The sequence below is a fragment of the Micropterus dolomieu genome, linkage group LG01, assembly GCF_021292245.1.
Source record: "Micropterus dolomieu isolate WLL.071019.BEF.003 ecotype Adirondacks linkage group LG01, ASM2129224v1, whole genome shotgun sequence".
In the NCBI taxonomy this organism is placed as follows: domain Eukaryota; kingdom Metazoa; phylum Chordata; class Actinopteri; order Centrarchiformes; family Centrarchidae; genus Micropterus; species Micropterus dolomieu.
In genome coordinates this window covers 51607501-51628409 of record NC_060150.1, presented here as the reverse complement: position 1 = coordinate 51628409, position 20909 = coordinate 51607501, and the positions used below count along the sequence as shown (strand labels likewise).

General features: G+C 42.2%; 2 protein-coding genes across 2 annotated transcripts in view; one reads left to right on the top strand and one right to left on the bottom strand.

Annotated features, from left to right (window-relative positions):
• Positions 1-1111: 1111 nt before the first annotated feature.
• On the bottom strand, positions 1112-3926 carry LOC123969166 (E3 ubiquitin-protein ligase TRIM39-like). The gene is made up of 2 exons (XM_046046293.1): positions 3837-3926; positions 1112-3724 (listed from the first exon to the last, which is right to left on the bottom strand). Exon 2 carries the CDS (start codon positions 3713-3715, stop codon positions 2096-2098), a length of 1620 nt encoding a protein of 539 aa, XP_045902249.1. The 5' UTR covers positions 3716-3724; positions 3837-3926; the 3' UTR covers positions 1112-2095.
• Positions 3927-4917: 991 nt separating this feature from the next.
• ero1b (endoplasmic reticulum oxidoreductase 1 beta) overlaps positions 4918-20909 on the top strand; it is a 40527-nt gene continuing 24535 nt past the window's right edge. Inside the window, exons 1-5 of the mRNA XM_046046285.1 lie at positions 4918-5420; positions 8449-8568; positions 11122-11205; positions 12389-12430; positions 14602-14684. Of these exons, the coding sequence (XP_045902241.1) occupies positions 5253-5420; positions 8449-8568; positions 11122-11205; positions 12389-12430; positions 14602-14684 (497 nt within the window). The 5' untranslated portion in view covers positions 4918-5252. The remainder of the gene's footprint in view (positions 5421-8448; positions 8569-11121; positions 11206-12388; positions 12431-14601; positions 14685-20909) is intronic.

Sequence of the window (20909 nt, the reverse complement as noted above, 5' to 3'; positions counted from 1 at the left end):
AAAAAAAAAAAAAAAAAAACGGGCCCTATATAATCCGAGCAGATTCAATAGGGACCTCACACGGTCGTGCTCGGGCCCTAATAATCCGAGCAGATTCAATAGGGACCTCGCACGGTCGTGCTCGGGCCCTAAATATAATCCGAGCAGATTCAATAGGGACCTCGCACGGTCGTGCTCGGGCCCTAAATATAATCCGAGCAGATTCAATAGGGACCTCGCACGGTCGTGCTCGGGCCCTAAAAATAATCCGAGCAGATTCAATAGGGACCTCGCACGGTCGTGCTCGGGCCCTAAAAATAATCCGAGCAGATTCAATAGGGACCTCGCACGGTCGTGCTCGGGCCCTAAATATAATCCGAGCAGATTCAATAGGGACCTCGCACGGTCGTGCTCGGGCCCTAATGATGTCCTGAAAATGTAATATTCTAGTACTGTATTAACATTGAAGTTAAATTAGCTTTTCAAATTAATTAATTCACCTCAAAATTAATTTTAACTTATTCTGTCACATGCTACTTGTCACACAGTTTCACAACCTGTTGGGAGGGGGTGATTCACACTCATCCTCCCCCTCCCTTAAGCCCCATTTATACTCCTGTACTACTCTTAGCAGCCTCGAGGGTTTGGCAAGCTCACACAGTTTTCATACAGTGTTCTGCTAACTACATATTTTACACAGGCCCCATCCACACTACTGCGTTTTGGTTTTAAAACGGAGACCTTTTGCTACGTTTGCACCTCCCGTCTGCCACAAAGTCTTTTAACTCTCGTGTTACATTCAGTAACAGTCCCAGCTCGTTATTGGTCCATGCAAAATAAAATGTGGTGTGGTTCTTCATCTTCTTTCGCCAATCTTCTGTAACTACGGAATAGTCCATCTGCTGCTTCGTGTTTACGCGCATGCCTGGTGTACGTGAACGGCCACTAGATGTGTGTTATCAGTCGTTTTAATATAGACGGAGATCAAATCTGAGATGCAGCTAAAACGCTGGTGTGGACGGAGATTGTGTGGATGGGACCACAGGAGGAGCCTTAACTTCCTCCTGGCGTTTCACCCTCACATGGTGTTACCGGTTCTTCAGGAACAGTTAAGCACAGGGATACGAGGACATACTACTACAAACAACATTTAATGAACAATAAAGAAAGTAGATATATTGAACATCACTTTAGACACATTTCCAACAAATTCAGTTGGGCATACTTGGTATTGTAGAGTTTGAAAAATTACAACAATGCTGATATTTCTTACCAAAGGTATTTTCAGTGTTCTTTGTGTTCCAAAAATGTAACCTGCTGGATTATAGGCCAGACAATTGCATCAGAATGTTAATTAAACCATTGTTTATCTCCTCTTTGTAATGTGAATAAAACTGACACCTCTTTGATTAGTGCCAGAAGAATTCATTTGTTTAACTGTTTAATAGACATCAAAGATTGGGTGTCGACCGATTTGGAGACAACCCCTGTTGTTCTGTATGACTAGTTTAGAGAAAAGACTGTTTGTTCCTATAGATCAAAGGGGGTTTCACGTCTGGGATCAGCACTCTTTTGTTTGACCAAAAGTAATGTAGAAAAATAAAGGTACACCCTTCCTAATTGGGTGATGAAGAAGTTAACCAAACGACCAATGGCTATTGGAGGAATAAGCCATTGGGATTCTAAGTTCTGTGGTCTTAAACAATTTCTCCCCTCATGGGTTTCTCAAGATGGAGCCATCACTGGGTGTGGGATGCATGAAAAATTAATTAATCAATAGTTTTGTTGGGGGGGTTGAAACAGTAAAAAGACAGCATATGTAAAATTAAGCAAATGTATAATAACTGATGAAAGAACAACCAGATACATTCGGAAGAAAACAAATTTACACTGAACTTAACCACTGAATATGTATATTTGTGACCTTAAATGATAATTAATCTTATTTAAACAATAATCAGTCTCTCAATGTGTGGTTTGTTCTTACAAACCAAACATTGAACACCCTTAGTTTTAACTGCTGTGTCAGTACTTAGTCTGGCATATATTTACACAGTATGGGAAAAAATAGGACGTAAAATCTTAATGTCATTTTATAAAGTATTTGTTGGCAAGATCAGGCAGTTAGACTGACAGGAGAGATGATCAGAGGGGTAGAGTTTGTACCACCGTCATTTCTACAGGGGCTGAAAAAGGGGAGGAGTTTTTCAGTGAAGCAGCAGCCAGTAAAGGAGTAGATAAGAGCTGCAGCATCTACGTCATAAAAGGAGACCAGACCCTCCTCATAATCCACAAACACCCCCACCTTCTGAGGCCGAGACTTCAGAGAGAGACGGACTGACGGGTCAGCAAGAGCTCTGTACTGATTTCCATTTCTCAGCCATATAGTCCAGTAACCCTCATTAGGGCTCATTGTGATTTCTCCCTTCCTGTTGATCGACTCTCTGGCCACTCCTAGATTCCATTTAGTCTTGTCTTTAACCTGAACCTCAAAGTAAAATCTTCCTGAAGAGAAACTCTGCTTTCCTAAAACAAAATTATAATGAGAAAATCTCCCTGTTTTTTTCGGAGCAGTCTTCCGAACATGGCCATGATTCACTTGTTTCTCATCTTCAGACAAGATGAGTTCGGGATGTGCTGTATCAGGATCAAGAGTCACATTCACTGCATACTGCTGGACCCTCTTCAGCTCAGACTCAAGCAGCTTCTTCATCTCTTTACTGAGCGTCTCTTCCAGCTGAGCCACAGCTCTCACCACAGTTCCCTCATATGATGGTGCACGGACGCTGACCTCTGTCCAGTCCTTGGTGGATGGGGCATCCTTCAAAGAGGGGAAGCTTTGGAGAAGATGGAGGTGGTCTTCAGAGCGTGAGAGCTGCTCCACCTCAGTCCTTCTCTTCATCAGCTCAGAGATTTCCTGCTCCAGCTCTTTGATGAAGCCTTCAGCCTGTTTCTCTGTTGTTCTCTGCTTCGCTTCGATGGTGTCGATGAGCTCCTTCAGGCCTCTCTGAACTGACACCATCAGAAAATTGAAGACCTGAACACCTTCTGCTTTCTCTCTGTCTGCATCTTCCTTGCTGAGCTTCACAGAGTGTTTGATCTCCTGGAGCTTCTGTCGTTTTGTCTGGATCATCTGCTGAATTTCAGCCTCTGTCTTCCCCAGCTTGGCCTTCTTTCCTTCACTTTCTTCCTTCAAAGAAACAACATCATGCATCTTGTGGTTCAAAGCAGGACAGTGCATGCAGACACATGTCTGGTCGGTCTTACAGAACAGCTCCAGAGGTTTATCGTGCTTCATACACATCCTGGCTTCCAGGTTCTCCACAGGGTCGATCAGCTGATGTCTTTTCAGGCCTGAAGCTGTCAGATGAGGCTCCAGGTGAGTCTCACAGTAGGAGACCAGACACACCAGGCAGGACTTCAGGGCCTTCAGTTTGGTTCCAGTGCAGACGTCACAGGGAACTTCACCTGGTTTGGCAACTTGCTGATGTTGAGCTGACCGTCTGAACTCAGCAACCATTTCAGAGATGAAAGTATTGACCCTCAAATAAGGCCTTGGGTTAAACGTTTCTTTACACATAGGACACTGGCATTGGACGGTAACAGTCCAGTTTTGTCTGATGCAGTTTTTGCAGAAGTTGTGTCCACATGGTGTGCTGACAGGATCGGTGAACACATCCAGACAAATGGAGCAAAGGAACTGATACTCAGATTGCAGATTTCTGGCTGCAGACATATCTACACACTGAAAACAAAAGTCAAAGTATTATAACACTTTTTGTCTGTTTTTATTAGAGCTGTAAGTTTGAGTTAATGCTGGTTGTTGAAAAGCAGTAAATATGATCAGCTGCACTCACCAGTATTTGAGTCACTTGTTGAGAAAGACCTGAAGAACTCACTTCTATATTCTTTTAGACAGAAACACTCTGCTCTGCTGTCGGTCTGAACTCAAAGTTTCATTTCTGGAGTGTGACGTTGAAACTCTCCCCTTGCCAGTGTCACTCCGCCTCCTCTTTCTGCAGCTCCTCCCATAGGAATGCAAAATCAAAATAGAGATCTCTTGTTTCTTTCATTTCTCCTAGACAATGAGCTACTTTTACTTCTAAGTTAAGACTAAAGGCCTTTTCTCCTACTTCTCAAATTCAACTCAGGAGAAACAAACACATATGATCTCATTTATGTCTTACTCTGATCTCTAAATGATCTTAAATAAGGGTAATTTAAGTCTCCCGAATGTGGATCAGAGAAAAAGCTCCAAGATACAGTCACTGGCCACTGCCTTAATTCTTCATAGCATAATTTCAAACAAGGTGTTGGAAACATTCCTCAGAGACTTTGGTCCATATTGAGAGGGTAGCATCACACAGTTGCTGCAGATTTGTCGGCTGCACATGCACGATGCGAATCTCCCGTTCCGCCACATCCCAAAGGTGCCTTAATGGAATGAGATCTGGGTACCTTGGAGGCCATTGGAGTACAGTGAACTCATTGTCATGTTCAAGGTTTGTGTATGAAAATCTGTTTTTTTGCCTCTCCATTCCAATGGGTTGTGGAGTTTTTAAGGCCACTGTGTGAGGGTGTAGTTTCCCTGCTTTAAATGTGAAATCTGTCCTCTGCTGTGGGCCAGATGTCTGACACTGCCGTTGGTGGCAGACGTCTGACCGAGCTGAAGTTTTGTTTTCTTCTCTGTTTTATCTCCTGCAATAAATCTATCAAAAGACAATGATTTGTAATGAATTTATTTGCTCAAATCTCCCCAATGAAATAGATCAATATCCACGACAATGAATACTATCATTATTATTATAAAGTTGTCCTGAACATGGAGTGTTTTGTGTTTTGGGATACTTTCATTATATTGGAACTGATGAGTTTAACTGATTTTATCATTAACAGAGCTCAGGTGTTTTATTCTGAAATATTTCAACCGGAAGTAAAACTCGTTGTTTCGCTAACTTGAAACAAACTAAAAGGGAAGGCTGGTGGACAATAACTTCTCGAGTCATGTACCATCTTAAAACGATGATCCCAGTTCTTTTAGGGGAGTTAGAGGTCTAAATGTCTGTGTAAGGGTCTCCAGACATCGGGCTGCTCAGCTCACCAACCCGCTCTGGTTTTAATAGCCACTGTTAGCCTGCGGATGCTAACTTCAAGCTCGAAGCTACCAACAGGACAAGCCGAGACTGCAGAACTCCAACTGTATTGTCGTTGTTTTTATTTTTATTTTTATTTTTATTTCCTCTACCGCCGCCGCACCGCCAGCACAGTGAGTGATGTGGAAAGTAACCGCGCAAGCGTTCGGTGTTTTGCTGTTAGCCTGGTTCTTTGGGAACTTTGTTCTGGGATGGTTTCAACAAAACAACGCGAAGCCTCAAACGCAGCACAGTGAGCATCCGAGCGCAGCAGCAGCGGACAGCCAGGACCAGAGCTGCTTCTGCCATGTAAGTCACCTCCACGCTGTGTTTTGTAACTTTTTAAAGTCGACACCATGTTTTTATAGTATTTTATTGACGGGGTTTGTAATTGAATGTAAAGCTTTAACAGTTATTTAATGTTCAGGAAATCTTCTAGCATTTTCTACTGTCATCTTATGGTGCGTTCCACATCACATGGGAAGTCGGGAATTTCCGAGTTCGAAGTCAGAAAATTCAACTGGAACGCCCCCTTAAATAATCCCGTCTTTATTTGTTTGTCGTTAAATCAGTCGTACACACAGTCCTGTCCAGCGTATATATTTTGCTGCGGTGTTTGTATGTGTAAAATGCCGGGTAATGCGTTGTTATCGCCGGGTATTACAGTGGACAGAGGCATTACTCTTGGTTTTCCGACATAAATCTGTTGTCATTTCCAGCACCTTTCTCCGATTTTCGAGGTAAATGGAACGCACCACTAGCTAATGTAACATCAACGTCACCTCTGTGTGTGTGAAGTCACGTTATTAATCTTCTTTTGTATCTTCTGACACTTCTAACATAAAAGTCAATCTTTTATAATAACCAGGAAACGACAGACATTGTCTGCAAATAGCTAAATAACGTTACTAACCTCTTTTCATTTTATTTCTAACTGTATATTCAAGCTCACATTTATTAGCGGAAGTTCACATTAAAGTGAACTAACTAACTACATGACTGTCACATTAACGTTAATTATGTGTGTATTTAAAACTACGTTGCTGTTTATTCCAGTTGACTAACTCCTCTTATAAATATTTACACTATTTGGAGGTATAAGAATAAGCTGTTCTGAAAATTAAACGTCTTGAAACACCGACGCTAGAGATTTATTTTAGCCAAACTGCTGTTATTTCCATAAGAAAAGCGTGGTGTAATCTGATTGGCAGTGGCAGAGCTCACGCCTATTTCCTCTCACATGGGAGTTGTAGTATTTTGTGACTCAGCTAACAAGTGCTCCTAACTGCTCAGACCCAGGAAGAGGACTACAAATTGAGATGCGCCGGCAGAGGGGCGGGTTTTTTGTTTGACAGCTGCTTGTTTGGGGGCGGGGCCTCTGTTCGGCATGGGGCTGGAGGTCTGCAGCGACAGACAGAGCTGCTGCTGTCACATAAGGCCATAAAGTTCACACAGAGGAAGTTTTAACTTGAATCAAAACACAGAAGAAGCAGCATGCTAAGAGGGATTTGTCTCTTGCTGCCTTTCCTGGCTCTCGGTGGACGGCTGCACTCAGAGGTCAGCTGTGTTTTGGTTTCATGTGTTTTGTATCATACTGAGACTTTCCAGGTGTTTCTGGGGGCAGCAGGTGACGAAATTCTTCTTCCTCTTCAACTTATTGCAATACCAGCATAAATAAGTTTTAAAAAGTAGGACAGGAGAAGGTCATGTGGTTTACGTCTTACAGCTGGCTCCATATGCTTGGTCATATCTTAATCTGACATTTAGTCTAATGATTCAACTTTGGGTTTGTTTGTATAAAAAAAACTTTATTTAAGGTGTAAAAAAGGATTCATTTTAAATGTTTAAAATTTTTAGAATTACCAGTAATGTGGCACAAATAATTGGTAAAATAGGAAATTCCTTTGAAGAAAAGTTCAATTTAAAACAACATCAATTTTCATTTATTATTATATTATTATTATTATTGAAACCCTAATTTATGCCATAAATGTTGAATTTGCATGACCAGTTTCATGTTTGCATGTTCAGTTGCCCTGCTGTTAACAACTGATTGGATGCTGAATATTATGTCTGTTTTTCCTGTAATTACTTTTTTTATTTCTCCTGGTAAAATATACACACCTGTAAAATAAAGCATAAGCAGAAAAGCAAGAATTACATGTAAAGAATTGGCGTAAAAATAATAAAACAATAACCAGCCATAGTTCTTTTACAAAGATCTACCTTCAGGCAGTGACTGGTTTCCATAAAAGTGTAAAAAAATGTGTGACCAGGCAAACGCATGATGAAACACCGATATGATCATTTTATATTTCAGCTTGAAGGTGCGCAGCGTCTCTAAACAAATAAAACCCACAGAGACACGAAGGATAACACCACTTTGGATAGACTTTGGTGTGTTGTGTTACATGCTGTTCTTTCTAGGAAAGTTTTAATATATTTACTTTAGAAATGAAACAATAAGTCAGTTGATCAGTTCAAACAAAAGCCGAAATCCTTCAATTGTAGTTTCTCAGAACGTTTTCTGGACTACATTAGACCTGTAGGAAACTGTAACGGCCATTTTGTTTTGTTTTTTCACTATTTTCTGACATTTTATAGACCAAATAATACATCTGGGTATTTGAGAAATTAATCAGCAATTTAACTGGTAATGAAATAATCACTGGGTGCCACCCCAATTTCTTGAGCACTCTGACGAGCCCTAAACTCTGTTGTTGTTGCCAGTTAAACCAGGTGTGTCCAGTGGCTTGAGACCACAGGTGATGGTTGGTTACCTGTGTCATTAATAAGCCTGGTGGTGTTAACGGCCTCCCTCTGTGTTTACTGAACTCATTACAGCTCTCAGATTCTCACTCCGGTTGTTCAGCTGCTCCTCAGGTCTAACACATCTGTCTCAGTTTAACACGTCAGCAGCAGGCCGTGCTGAAGCTTCCTGCAGATAAGATGGAGGCTGAGTTTTGAATGACCTGTAGGGGTTCAGGTAACAGCCGGCCTCGATGTATTATGTATGGAAGTCCGTCTGTCGGGCCTCCTGCTGTGGAGAGGTGGAGCCTCAGTGGTGAAGCGGCTGGAGTTGTTAAATGAACACATCACTAAAAACCTAGATAAAAGCAGATCATGGTCCTGCTTCAGTGTCGTGTATGACTTGTTTTTATCTGCACTTGCATCTTCTTCCTGTCAGTGGCAGCAGTTTCAGCTTTTTTGAATACATCAACTGAGTGAGATGAGGAAACAACTGCAGCAAAGGGATAGATGACATGTTCTGTAAAGATGTGACCCCTTAGTTTGCTGTTGTCTCATCGTGATGTTGTTTCTCTCCGCTCTGCTTCAGCTGACAGGAGTCCTGGACGACTGCTTCTGTGACGTCGAGAGCATCGACGTGTTCAACAACTTCAAGATTTACCCTCGCATCAAGAAGCTGACGGAGAAAGACTACTTCAGATACTACAGAGTAAGAGCTGCTGCCTCACTGTGAACACCTTCCAGCCCTTTTATCATAACAAGGAGTGAAACCCAGATTTATAAATCAAAAATATTAAAGTTCTGGGGGGAGATGAGATGTTTTAAACACCAATGTCAGAGCGAACAGCTGATCACTTCAACAACCTCTCAAAAGTGCAAACACATCAGAAGATGCATGAACTTTTATACAGTCTTATGTGCAAGCCACAAGCTCGTTGAAGGCTTCGTGGTTGTTTGGACGGAGTCCGATATTAATAGGGGACAATTCACAGTACAAGCTTTGAACAATACATTCATTTTGAATTGTGCCCAGTAATAATTGCACACAGGGTTACATTTTAACATATATGTGTGTGTGTATGTATGTATGTATGTGTGTGTGTGTGTTTGTGTGTGTGTATATGTATATATATATATGTGCACATTTGGTTTAATACATCAAATGCATTTAAATTGATGTATATTTTTTTATATTTTCTGAGTATTAAACGTACTTATATTGAAAATCACAGAATTCAGAAAAATGGCAAAAACTTGGCAAAAATTAAAACGGATTTCAAAGAACTTTAACTTTATATCATGTTTTCTTGACTACGCCAAAACAATTGTGGGTTTTGGGACTTTTTACTTTCTTCACAGTTGAGTGACTGAAGGGACCGACTATCTGATCTGACCGTATTCCAGGCTCCTGCAGAGTAAATGGATTATTTGAAAATAACCTGTGGAGAAGAGGTCGTTTTCAAATAATTGTTTTTATCAAAACAAATATAACACACTTACACGTAAACTTCTTTTTTCTTGTCGTTGCTCCTTCTATGTTTCTTTTTTTTTTTTAACGCCAGCTTCCCCTGGTAACCCCGTGTTTAATGTCGCAATGCTATGAACGCTGGGTAATGCTCTCATGCAAAATCTGCAGAGATGTAGACTTACAGAAAGTCTGCACAAAGGGCTTAAAAAGTCTGCGAGAGAGATGTCATGCACCTGACGATTTGACTGAGGGACAGCCCTAAACCCTCATGGACTCATCGGGAATAGTGTGCAGACAGGGATTCAGCCGGTGTACTTATTGTTTGTTAGTTTTTTCACTTTAAGGGACTGTGGTGCCAAATGAGCTGCTCGTTTGCATTTTCTTCCCACTGTCTATCAGGGGAAGTGTTGACTGGGCCAGTGAGCAGTTTCTTTTTGTAGCAAGAAAAAAAACCCAATAACATTTAGAAGTGTGGAGAGGCACAGTCACGTTGAAAATAAGATTATGTACATAAATATTTTTCATTTATACAGAAAGACATCTTTGTCAAGTTTTCTGCTGTCCCACATTTGACCTGCTGGACGACAGCATGCATGTCCTTCAGTTGGCCTGGTGCAGAGTACTGGAGGTGGCTGCTGCTGTAAACAGCTCTGTGGATAGGACACTTCCTGATATTCAGGTTCAAAATACCTGTGTGCGCTTCATGTGTAACTGCTGTGGTCGGAGAAAGCAGACGTCGTTTTAGTATGTGGTCACATTTAGCAGCGTTAGGAGGCTGTTACACAACAGGAAGGACGACTTCTGTGTTCATGAAACATTGCGAAATACAGCTGAAGTCCATGATGTATTCAGTCAATACTTTAATTAACGTGTTAAACTGGTTTAAAGATTAACTGTTCAGAAGCTGCTTCTACATTTGTGGTCCAGATGATATCGCCTCATGCTCTGATGAAATGCAGCTGGGGGAAGTCAGCAGCAACATTTAAATAATGTATTTACTCTGATTTGCTTAAGTTGTTATGTTTCTAGCCAAACTTAAAACTCCAGGGACGCAGTAGAATCTGTTAAAGAGATGAAGATACTTGTCCACACATTTTTATAAGAAATTCAGATTTAAGAAGATATTACATTAGTGGTATACTTGACAATATTCTATAATTATTCAAATAGTATCATGATGTTTAAAAGTAAAGTTGTATTTATTCATAACAGCTGCTCAGATATGTTGAACATGTCGCAGTGCTGGTACGTCACATTGGACAACGACTTAAGCCGAGTTCACACAACACGATTTCAAGCCCGGTTTGTCGCAGAGCTTGCCGACCGTCGGGCCAATCATTATGTGTGAACTACTCAACGACGCATCAGAGAGGCTCGCTGACGCCAGCCAGAAAACTAGCATGCCTCAATGATTCTGAAAGAGCTAACGCTAATGTTAGCATCACAGACGGACAAACTTGTCCAGCTCGGCTGTATTTAATAATGTACGTGACAAGTCACACCTTATCCATCCTGTGATCATCTCCATCCTCACACCTGCAGCTCATATCTGATGGCTGCTCTATTTTAGGATTTAACCCGCAGAATGTGATGGACTGACGGTGACAGGCGGCTGTGACATGTTGCACGTTATTTTATTTTGGCAGCCAGTAAATGAGATCTGGAATCCTACTTGTTTAGAGAAAGGCTATAATATTACTTTTAGTAGTAAGTAATACAATGTTGAGCTGTGTTTGATGGCTTCCCTAAGGTAAAGAAAGGTGACTCCATACCGACATTTTGTCTTTCCTCCAGGTGAACTTGAAGCGACCATGTCCCTTCTGGCCTGACGACGGACATTGCTCCATCAAAGATTGCCATGTGGAGCCCTGCCCAGAGGTCAGAGGTCAATCACATACACAATAATACTAATACAACTTATCTATACAGCTACATTTCTACATACTCAATAACTTGTTGTACTCTGATAGCCTGTGCTTTTTATATAGTATCTCACACCCCTCACATTTTAGTAAATATTTGATAATATCTTTTAAGTGTAAATTTGCTGTCCCCTCAAAATAACATATCACACAGCCATGTCTAAACCGCTAGCAACAAAAGTGAGTACACCCCTTAGTAAAAATGTCCAAAAAGTGTCAATATTTATTACCTTTTGAGGGGACAGCAAATTTACACTGTTAAACAAGCTGTGCACTCACTACTTTACATTGTAGCAAAGTGTCATTTCTTCAGTGTTGTCACATGAAAAGATATAATAAATATTTACTAAAATGTGAGGGGTGTATTTTTTTATATATATATGAGTTTCAGCTGCAGGACTCCAAACATAAACAAACAAAAGACTGATGAAACAATCGGATGTTTCTTCTGTACACACAGGTGAACTCTCACCAGTGCCCTTGGTGTTAATTAAAAATTAAGCCATTTTATTGAAATCAACTAACATAAATATACGTTCTTTGTTCCTATCTAGCTACATCGGTAGAAAATGTTGTATATTTCCTAAAGTTTTGACATTTTTAGATGTTTTCCTGTCTATCGGCTTGTGCAGAGAGGATGAATTTCAGAGATTGTTTGCTGTATTACTTTAATTGAATACAGGCAAATTTAAGTTGCCCTTTAGTTGAGAGAGAGATATATAGATAGATAGATAGATAGATAGATAGATAGATAGATTTGGCTTGAACGCAGCATTATAAGTTGACTAAATCTGGACATCCGTGACTAATTTAGTTTTAAAGTAAATATGTGATTTCCACACCATCTGTGATGCAGACATCAGAAAAGTAAACAGACTTATTTTCTGCATCAATCATTTGCCAATTATGTGGCAACTTAACACCAGGTCAGAATGTAACATCCGAGTTAACAGCTGGATTTTAAAACAAGTTATTTATATATTAAACATGTAGCTGTACTCAGATGTCAAATATGTTCTGAAAAATCTGCAGCACAGTCTGACAGTGTCAGACAATGTGTAGGAACAATGTATTTTGCTGTTTAGAAGAAGCTGTCTGTTATAGATTGTTTGTTTGTTGATCTCTGCTGTGTTTCACAGAGTAAGATCCCAGTGGGCATCAAGTCTGGGAACTACAACAAGGTGAGAACCAGAGAAAACAAATGTTAACTTAAACATTTGTTTTTGATGTGATAATGCAAAAATGTACCACTGGTCACAACATCCACGAGTCTGGACATAATATACCTATTACCCATAATCCCTTGTGTCTGATGTCATTTTGATGTTAGACAACAGAGGCTTGTATTTTATGCAATCGCAGTTTGATTGACATTATGGGAGCGTGTGTCATTAGGGTTGCATGTCGTCAATATGATGCATGAGTTCCAGTTCTGGAAGCCTCAGAGTCGACCCATGCAGACTTCATACTTCACCTGTTCATCTCTGCACAACAAAGTCCTTTAACCCGTTGAGCTTTAGCTGTACTCGTTCCAGCTGATTCAGAAAACACACACTCAGCTTATCTCCTCTGGTGGTTTCCACGTAGAGGCTGAGTGTTTGCCAGCTCTTGGCTCGCAGCCTGATGTTTGTCTTGTAATGGCCCTGAATTGTTGGGACATCTGCACTCGTCTCAGTGAAGGTCGGATATGTTTCGCTGACCGTCAGCTGGGAAACTCATGTTAACGATTAACAGAAGCAAGAATGTGTGCTGCGTCAGCACGAACCTGTCAAGTTCCAACCCATCTGGAACTCGGCAGGTTGCCCGCAATACCTGAAATCTCTATTTTGAACCTGCGTAGGCTGGAAAACTGTCTATAAAGGCTTGTTCTGCAGCAGTCAAACAAACTTAATGTCTAGTTTTGATTCTACGGTTCTACTTGGTTAATGTCACGGTGGCTAATATTAGCAAACTTTAGGTAGATTAGATTCAGCAGAGAGTACAGAGCTATAAAAATGTAGTGTTTTATACAGTTAGAGCAGGAAGGAAGTACTACAGCGTAAGTTAAGCCTTATCTGACAATGACCTTGTTCGAAATGGGTAAAAAACCCATTAAATACAGGGCAGCGAGGCATCGAGTGCTGTTTGAAACAGATCAAACGATCTTTTCCTGTCTTCTTAGATGTCTTCTAACTGCCCCTGTAACGGTCAGTTTTGAAGGCATTCACATACACTGGGCATGCGGTGTAAATATAAAGCAGATGGTCTGTTCCGTAGTTTCAGAAGATTTGGCAAAACAATAAAGTACTACAGACGAAGAATCACACAAGATTTTATTTTGCATGGACCAATGACGAGCTGGGACTGTTACTGAATGTAACACGGGAGTTAAAAGCGGCGGTGGCTGCAAAGGAAATACGGTGACATGCACAGTACAAGTGTAGGCTGGAAGTGTTTTTTGCACTGTACAAAATATTTTAATAAAAACACCAAATCAATCGTGTAGAGTAGAACCGTGTTTCTGCTTTGTATGATTAAGACCCAAACAGGAGCCGAGCGTCTGCGTCATCGTTTTAAGTTCCGTTTTTGCCTGTCCGCACTAAAACGCTACCTAGATTTTTAAAACAAATAACGGGGTCAGCAGCGTTTTCACCATTTTAGTCCATTTTAGTCTGGGAGGTCTCCGTTTTAAAACCAAAACGCAGCAGTGTGGACGGGGCCTAAAGAGACGCCGTGCTGACGTCACACATTGCAGTAAATGCTGCCCCAAAAGGTTGTTTCAAACCAACGCTCATAGAGACGCCTTCGCGCGAAAGTGATGCCTTCTGAGGCACCTGTCTGTTACGGCAGCGAGGCAGCTGCCTTCTGTTTTGAACAGAGCCTTGGAATCTGGTTCTTATGGACTCTTGGTTCTGGTTACTTCACCACAGATCTTGTCAGCGCTCAATGATCTTTTATCCTCTTCCTCCTCGCTCATCTTCCCCTTCATGGCTAAAGTGAAAGGAGTCTCTGTACTAGAGGGGCGTCTCTGGGGACTCGTCTCTAAGAAAAATATATATTGAATAATTTGGAGATATCATTCGTTTCCCTTCAGTATAAAAGGTCAACGTCAGCCCACCTGTGTTTTGTACCTCTTATCTAAGTCCCAGTAAGAAAGCCAGTTGTATTTCCCAAAATGTCAACAAAAAAACATAAATCGAAATTACATAGAAATTTACAGTGACGAAAAAACATTTCTCCTCACTCTTCACTGCTCTGTAGGGGTTAAAGTCAAAGAAATCTGTTTAGGGATCATTGTATTGTTATAATTATTAGCATGATTTCTGGCTGCTTTAATATTCCTCTTACTAACAGTTCCTCTCTCTCCCTTCAGTACTCCCAGGCAGCGAACACGATGTCGGACGCCACAGAGTGTGAACAGGCCAACGAACTGGGCGCCATCAACAGCACCCTGAGGTGACACGTCTGTTTTATCTGCCGGCTGCAGACACTTTCACTCCGAATGCTTCCGCAGCTAATTTTCAAAATGCAAAACAGCTTCAGCAGCTGATAGTAACCTGGTCAAACATTTACCAACGTCTGACCGGCAGCTGCTGGTGGTTTCCCAGCAGACTGACCTTCACTGCTCCTGTCGGGGAAAACGCAGAGGGTTGTTGCCATAAGTTGAGACAGCACGAAGTAGAGAATCTGACACCTGATTATTCAAACCACTGTAAAAATATAGCACTACGCTCCACATATATTAAAAACCTGCTGTCACATCAGGGCTTCGACATGAGACCTGCACTGTATTTGAGGTCTGCATCGTTCTTGTATTTCTTGACATGTTTATCAACATGAGCATGAGGATATTTTTGGACATACAATATATCAACAAAAGTTTTAGGACACCCCTCCGAATCATTGAATTCAGTTGTTTCAAGCACTTCCATGGCCACAGGTGTATAATATCAAGCACCTAGGCTGCAGACTGCTTCTACAAACATTAGTGAAAGAATGGTTCGCTCTCAGGAGCTCAGTGAATCCAGGCGTGGTACCGTGATAGGCTCCCACCTGTGCAGTAAGTCCATTCTGAAATGACGGTCAACTGTTAGTGCTATTATAACAAAGTGGAAGCCATTGGGAACAACAGGAACTCAGCCACGCTCTGTGATTTTTTTATGTGGCCCCCACTTTGGCCTCAGCGTGCGCAGAAGTCGTCAACTTTCTGCAGAGTCAATAGCTACAGACCTCCAAACGTCATGTGGCGTTCGGATTAGCTCTAGAACAGCGCGTAGAGAGCTTCATGGAATGGGTTTCCATGGCCGAGCAGCTGCATCCAAGCCTTGCATCACCAAGTGCAATGCAAAGCATCGGATGCAGCGGCGAAAAGCGCGGAGCCACTGGACACTAGAGCAGTGGAGAAGTGTTCTCTGGAGTGACGAATCACGCTTCTCTGTCTGGCAATCCGATGGACGAGTCTGGTTTGGCGGCTGCCAGGAGAACTGTACTTGCCTGACTGCATTGCGCCAAGTGTAAAGTTTGGGGTGGGTTATGGTGTGGGGTTGTCTTTCAGGGGTTGGCCCTTTAGTTCCAGTGACAGGAACTGTTAATGCTTCAGCATACCAAGACATTTAGAACAATTTCATGCTCCCAACTTTGTGGAAACAGTTTGGGGAAGGCCCCTTCCTGTTCCAACATGACTGCACACCAGTGCACAAAGCAAGGTCCATAAAGACATGAGTGAGTTTAGTGTGGAGAGCTTGAGTCCTGACCCCAACCCGATCCTGAACCTTTGGGATGAATTAGAGCGGAGACTGCGAGCCAGGCCTTCATGTCTAACATCTGTGCCTGACCTCACAAATGTGCTTCTCAAAGAAGATTGGGATGTCATTCACATTCATGTGCATGTAAATATTGGCGTCCTAAAACTTTTGGCAATATAGTGTGTATAAAATAGGGCCCAGGTTTAAAAAAAAAAATTACAGAAATGATCACTTAAACCAGAAACAGAATTAAGTTGACGGAGATATCTCTTGAGCATATTACAGATGTAGAGACGAGCAGCGTGAACACTGTGATGTTCCCTCGTCTGTTACCATGGTGTCTGAGGATGACGGTGGACTCGGTGGGGATGGGTGATGTTTAACGAGCTTTTGTGTAGGAAGGCATCTGCTGCACGTCGGGGGCGACTTCTCTCATAATTATAGATTTTTACTGACACATCTGAATGTCATGATGTAGCAGCAGCCAAAGAAAAGCTTCCCGGCGGGGAGAGCAGTGAAACAAATCGATTCCAGAGGTCGCACTCTGAACAATTACAAGACTTTCCACTGATTTTCCACTAAAGCACTCTGATGACCTCAGACTGCTCTTCTTCTCTGGTTTAGTCGTGCTCTTTTCCACTCCAGTTAGGCTGAAAATCTGTTCTACAGGTTGGAAAGTACATTCTGTTGTAAACTAATTCCCTGATGTTCTCAGCTGATCACGTGCACACACGCGCATGTGCACCGTGCCTTCACCTGGTTCAAGCAAACAATGATTATCACTTTAAACTCAATGAAAGGCACCGCGTTCAACATTAAATCAATACATACAACATGAAATCTTAAGTTAACTAACAAGAAGGTGTTTCAAATCAAACATAACATCAGCTCTTGTTTTCATGTTTAGTTCAGGCTCCTCCTGCACTGTAGGTGATCTGAATTCCCGTACATTAAATGTTCACCTGCAGCACCTGGAAATCATGGCAGAGGCTGCAGAGACTGAAGAAGATGTCAGAGGAAGAGAGAGACCGGACAAGAGTAAATATCAGACTGGTTTTTATTTGTTGAGTTAAAAGAGCTGAAAGGCCGCAGGACAGACGGCAAGCTGTCCTTCTTCCTGTTGGACTAGTCAGTAAGAACTTATTAGCTCGCTGTGTCTTGTCTTGCTGCTCTTGCTTGATGTTTGGCTGTTAGTAAATTAAATCAGACAGAGGTTTAGCTGCTAGCTAGAAACCTGGACGTTTAACTTACTAGCTAACACACTCGGACATCGGTAACGTTACTGTAAGAGCTCCTGTGTGGGTTGCTGGCTAGCTTTGTTGGTTAGCTTGCCACCCAAGTTCCGAGCAACATGCTAATAGCATAGCTAACGGCAGAGGCAAAGAAACAAAAGAGGAAGCTAAGAAGAGAAAAAGAGAGAGAGACCGAGTGGGAGGCTTCTGGACAGACGGCGAGCTGGACTTCTTCCTGTTGGACTCGTCAGTAATGTTGCTGGGTCTCCTGTTGTCGCTCTTGCTTGATGTTTGGCTGTTAGCAAAGTAAAGTGGTCATAACAAATGCACGCGTACAGCTGTCCTTATTTACTGTAGGACGCCAAATCACACAAACAATCACATCTTACATAATGTTGCTTTAAAAACTTAAACTCCAGCCTAGATTAAATCCAGGTGCAGCAGTCTGAGATGGCTCCGATTCAGAAGAGGAACTATCTGGCAGGGAGTTTCACTCGCTACTCTAAATGCAGGCCAAACTGGGTAACCCACTTGTTAAAAATTCCCATGAGCCTTTTCTTTCTTTTTAGAGCGAGTCTGTGCTCCACATCAGATCTCAGAGGGAGCAGAGAGGTTTTGATTCAGAGGAGCTGCACAGAAAATTTCTTCTAACACAGTTTTAAACATGTTTTTTCTGTCAGGAGAAGTGAAATGAATCTGCTTCCGTGATGACACGATGTTCCCAGAGAAATTTCACACTTTGCACTGCTTGTTGTTTCAGTGTATGAAGCTGTGGATTCACCAGTAGAGACACATTCTCGCAGTCATACTGAGCGGACACTCGATGATATAACACAACTTAACATTAATCCAGTAAAAAGGACAAAGTCAAATAGCGCATTACTCAACACGACTCGTCAGCTGGGTAACAGGGTTTTTTTTGTCCTTATTTCAAGGACAAAAGAGGAACAGAAGACGCTGTAGCATGCCTCCTTCACACTCTACTTCAACATCTGGACTCCCAGGATTATGCCAGGATTCTCTTTGTAGACTTTAGCTCTGCCTTCAACCCAATTCAACATCACACCATGATAACTGAACTCCACCACCTCCATGTGCCACCTCTCCTCATTCGCTGGATCCATAATTTCCTCAGTGACAGACCACAGGCAGTGAGGGTGGGAAGCACCACATCCACCACCATTACTGTCAACACTGGAGCCCCCCAAGGCTGCGTCCTGAGCCCCTTTCTCTACCCTTTGTACACCAATGACTGCATTAGCCCTTCTCCCATTACAAAATACTTCAAATACTCTGATGACACAGCCATACTCGCCCTCCTCTCTGACACAGAATCAGTTGTAGCGTATCACCAATCCATTGCCCACTTCACAAAATGGTGTAAGGACAGTCACCTCCTCCTCAACGTCACCAAGACAAAGGAACTCATCCTGGACACACGCCGTAAACTCTCCACCCCTCACTGCCCCATCACCATAAACAGCCAGCCAGTAGAAATTGTTGACAGCTTCAGGTACCTTGGCATCACTATGGACAATAAACTGAGTTTTGATCACCACATCGCAGACATCCACAAAGACTTTTTGTTTTCGTAAGCTCAGGACTCATCAGTCAAACCGCACCTACTGCTTGTCCTGTACCGTAGTATCATTGAACCCATCCTCTTGTACTCTGCTACCTGCTACTTCACCATGCTCTCTCTCACCATAATAAGAATAAGCTTCTTAAAATTACTAACACCTCCTCCAAAATAAGGTCTTCCCACTCCCAACCTGCCAGCCCTCATTAATACTGCCACTGCTCGTAAAGCAACTACCCTAGTACAAAACCCCAGCCACCCTCTCAACTCATGCTTCACCCTTCCCCCATCTGGCCGTAGATACAGACAGCTGCTCTACAAAAAGGCACGCTTCGGAAAAAGTTTTGTACCCTGCGCTATAAGAGCGTTAAACTCACAGACAAATTAATAATGTCACTTTTGTGATATGTGTAGATATGTGTATATTGTCCATATATGTGTGTACTAGGCGTAGTTTGTGTTTAGAATTCATATTGAAGATGCTCTTTGTACAGACTGTGAAAACAAATTTCCTCCACTGAGGACAATAAGGAATGAATCTGAATCTGATTTCACTGCAAGGAAGTTGCGTGCTTATGTTTAAAAGCAGAGTAACTTGTTTTTTAAGTCACTGGGCAGCAGAAGAAGAAGCTAAAAACATTGATATTTATCACATTATGAAGCTGAAACCACCTCCAGCAGCTACAGAGCAACATGATCATTCACGTTTGTGCCACCTGAGGAGCTCCTGAGCAAAATATCTGGCTCTTTAGCTGCTAAAATGCTCCACCATGTTCGCTAGCTTGTACAGCGGCGCATTACAGCTTCTTCTCTGAAAACGACGCCATGAGAGCGCTGAGTGTGAACCAGAATGGGAAAGCTGCAGCCGGACAGATTAACAACGAGCTGAAAGGCACTGCAAAGCTCCGTAAAGCAGAGAAGCTGCAGATTCAGCTGATTATTCACTACCAAACACACCAACACACATTTGACACAAATTTTATTACAAAAATATTGATTATTAGCAGAGCCCACCGATAAATCAGCGTGCCGGTATTATTGGCCAATATTAGCTAATTGCAGATAAATCGGTATCAGTGTTTATAACAGCCGATAAATGACAATTAAAAAAGAAACAGTTCCTTGCATCATGTTATGAGTGGTGTTGTTGCAGAGTTTGTCCACCAGAGGGCGCTCTGCAGCTCCCCTGTTGGCATCACGTGTTTGGCACGTCAAAAATCCACAACCAAACTCAGCAATCAGCTGAACATTTGTTCAAAGTCCTATTTATAACAATAACTTGCAGAATTTAGGTTCACCCAGAGACAGTTATAAAATGCTTTTTAACCTCAGAGCTTACAAAGTTTTGACAATTAATAAATACACAGGGAAATAAAGTGTTTGTGTAGTGGTTGACATTGCTCTATTTCCACGCCAAGTTCAACAAGCTAACATGCGAAATAAACAGTAAAAATGGCAGAACTTCAGTCTCGCTCCATCTTTGAGCTTCAGTTCTGAAGCGAATCCTTCTTTGCAGCGTTACTGGCACCCGTTGAGAAACCAGTCCGAAGTTAAATGGTTAATGCAATAGGGATAACCGCACCCTGGAGAGGATTGTGAAACAAAACCCATTCAAAAATGTGGGGGAGATTCACAAAGAGTGGACTGCAGCTGGAGTCAGTGCTTCAAGAACCACCACGCACAGACGTATGCAAGACACGGGTTTCAGCTGTTGCATTCCTTGTGTCAAGCCACTCTTGAACAAGACACAGTGTCAGAAGCATCTCGCCTGGGCTGAAGACAAAAAGGACTGGACTGCTGCTGAGTGGTCCAAAGTTATGTTCTCTGATGAAAGTAAATTTTGCATTTCCTTTGGAAATCAAGGTCCCAGAGTCTGGAGGAAGAGAGGAGAGGCACAGAATCCACATTGCTTGAAGTCCATTGTAAAGTTTCCACAGTCAGTGATGGTTTGGGGTGCCATGTCATCTGCTGGTGTTGGTCCACTGTGTTTTCTGAGGTCCAAGGTCAACGCAGCCGTCTACCAGGAAGTTTTAGAGCACTTCATGCTTCCTGCTGCTGACCAACTTTATGGAGATACAGATTTCATTTTCCAACAGGACTTGGCACCTGCACACAGTGCCAAAGC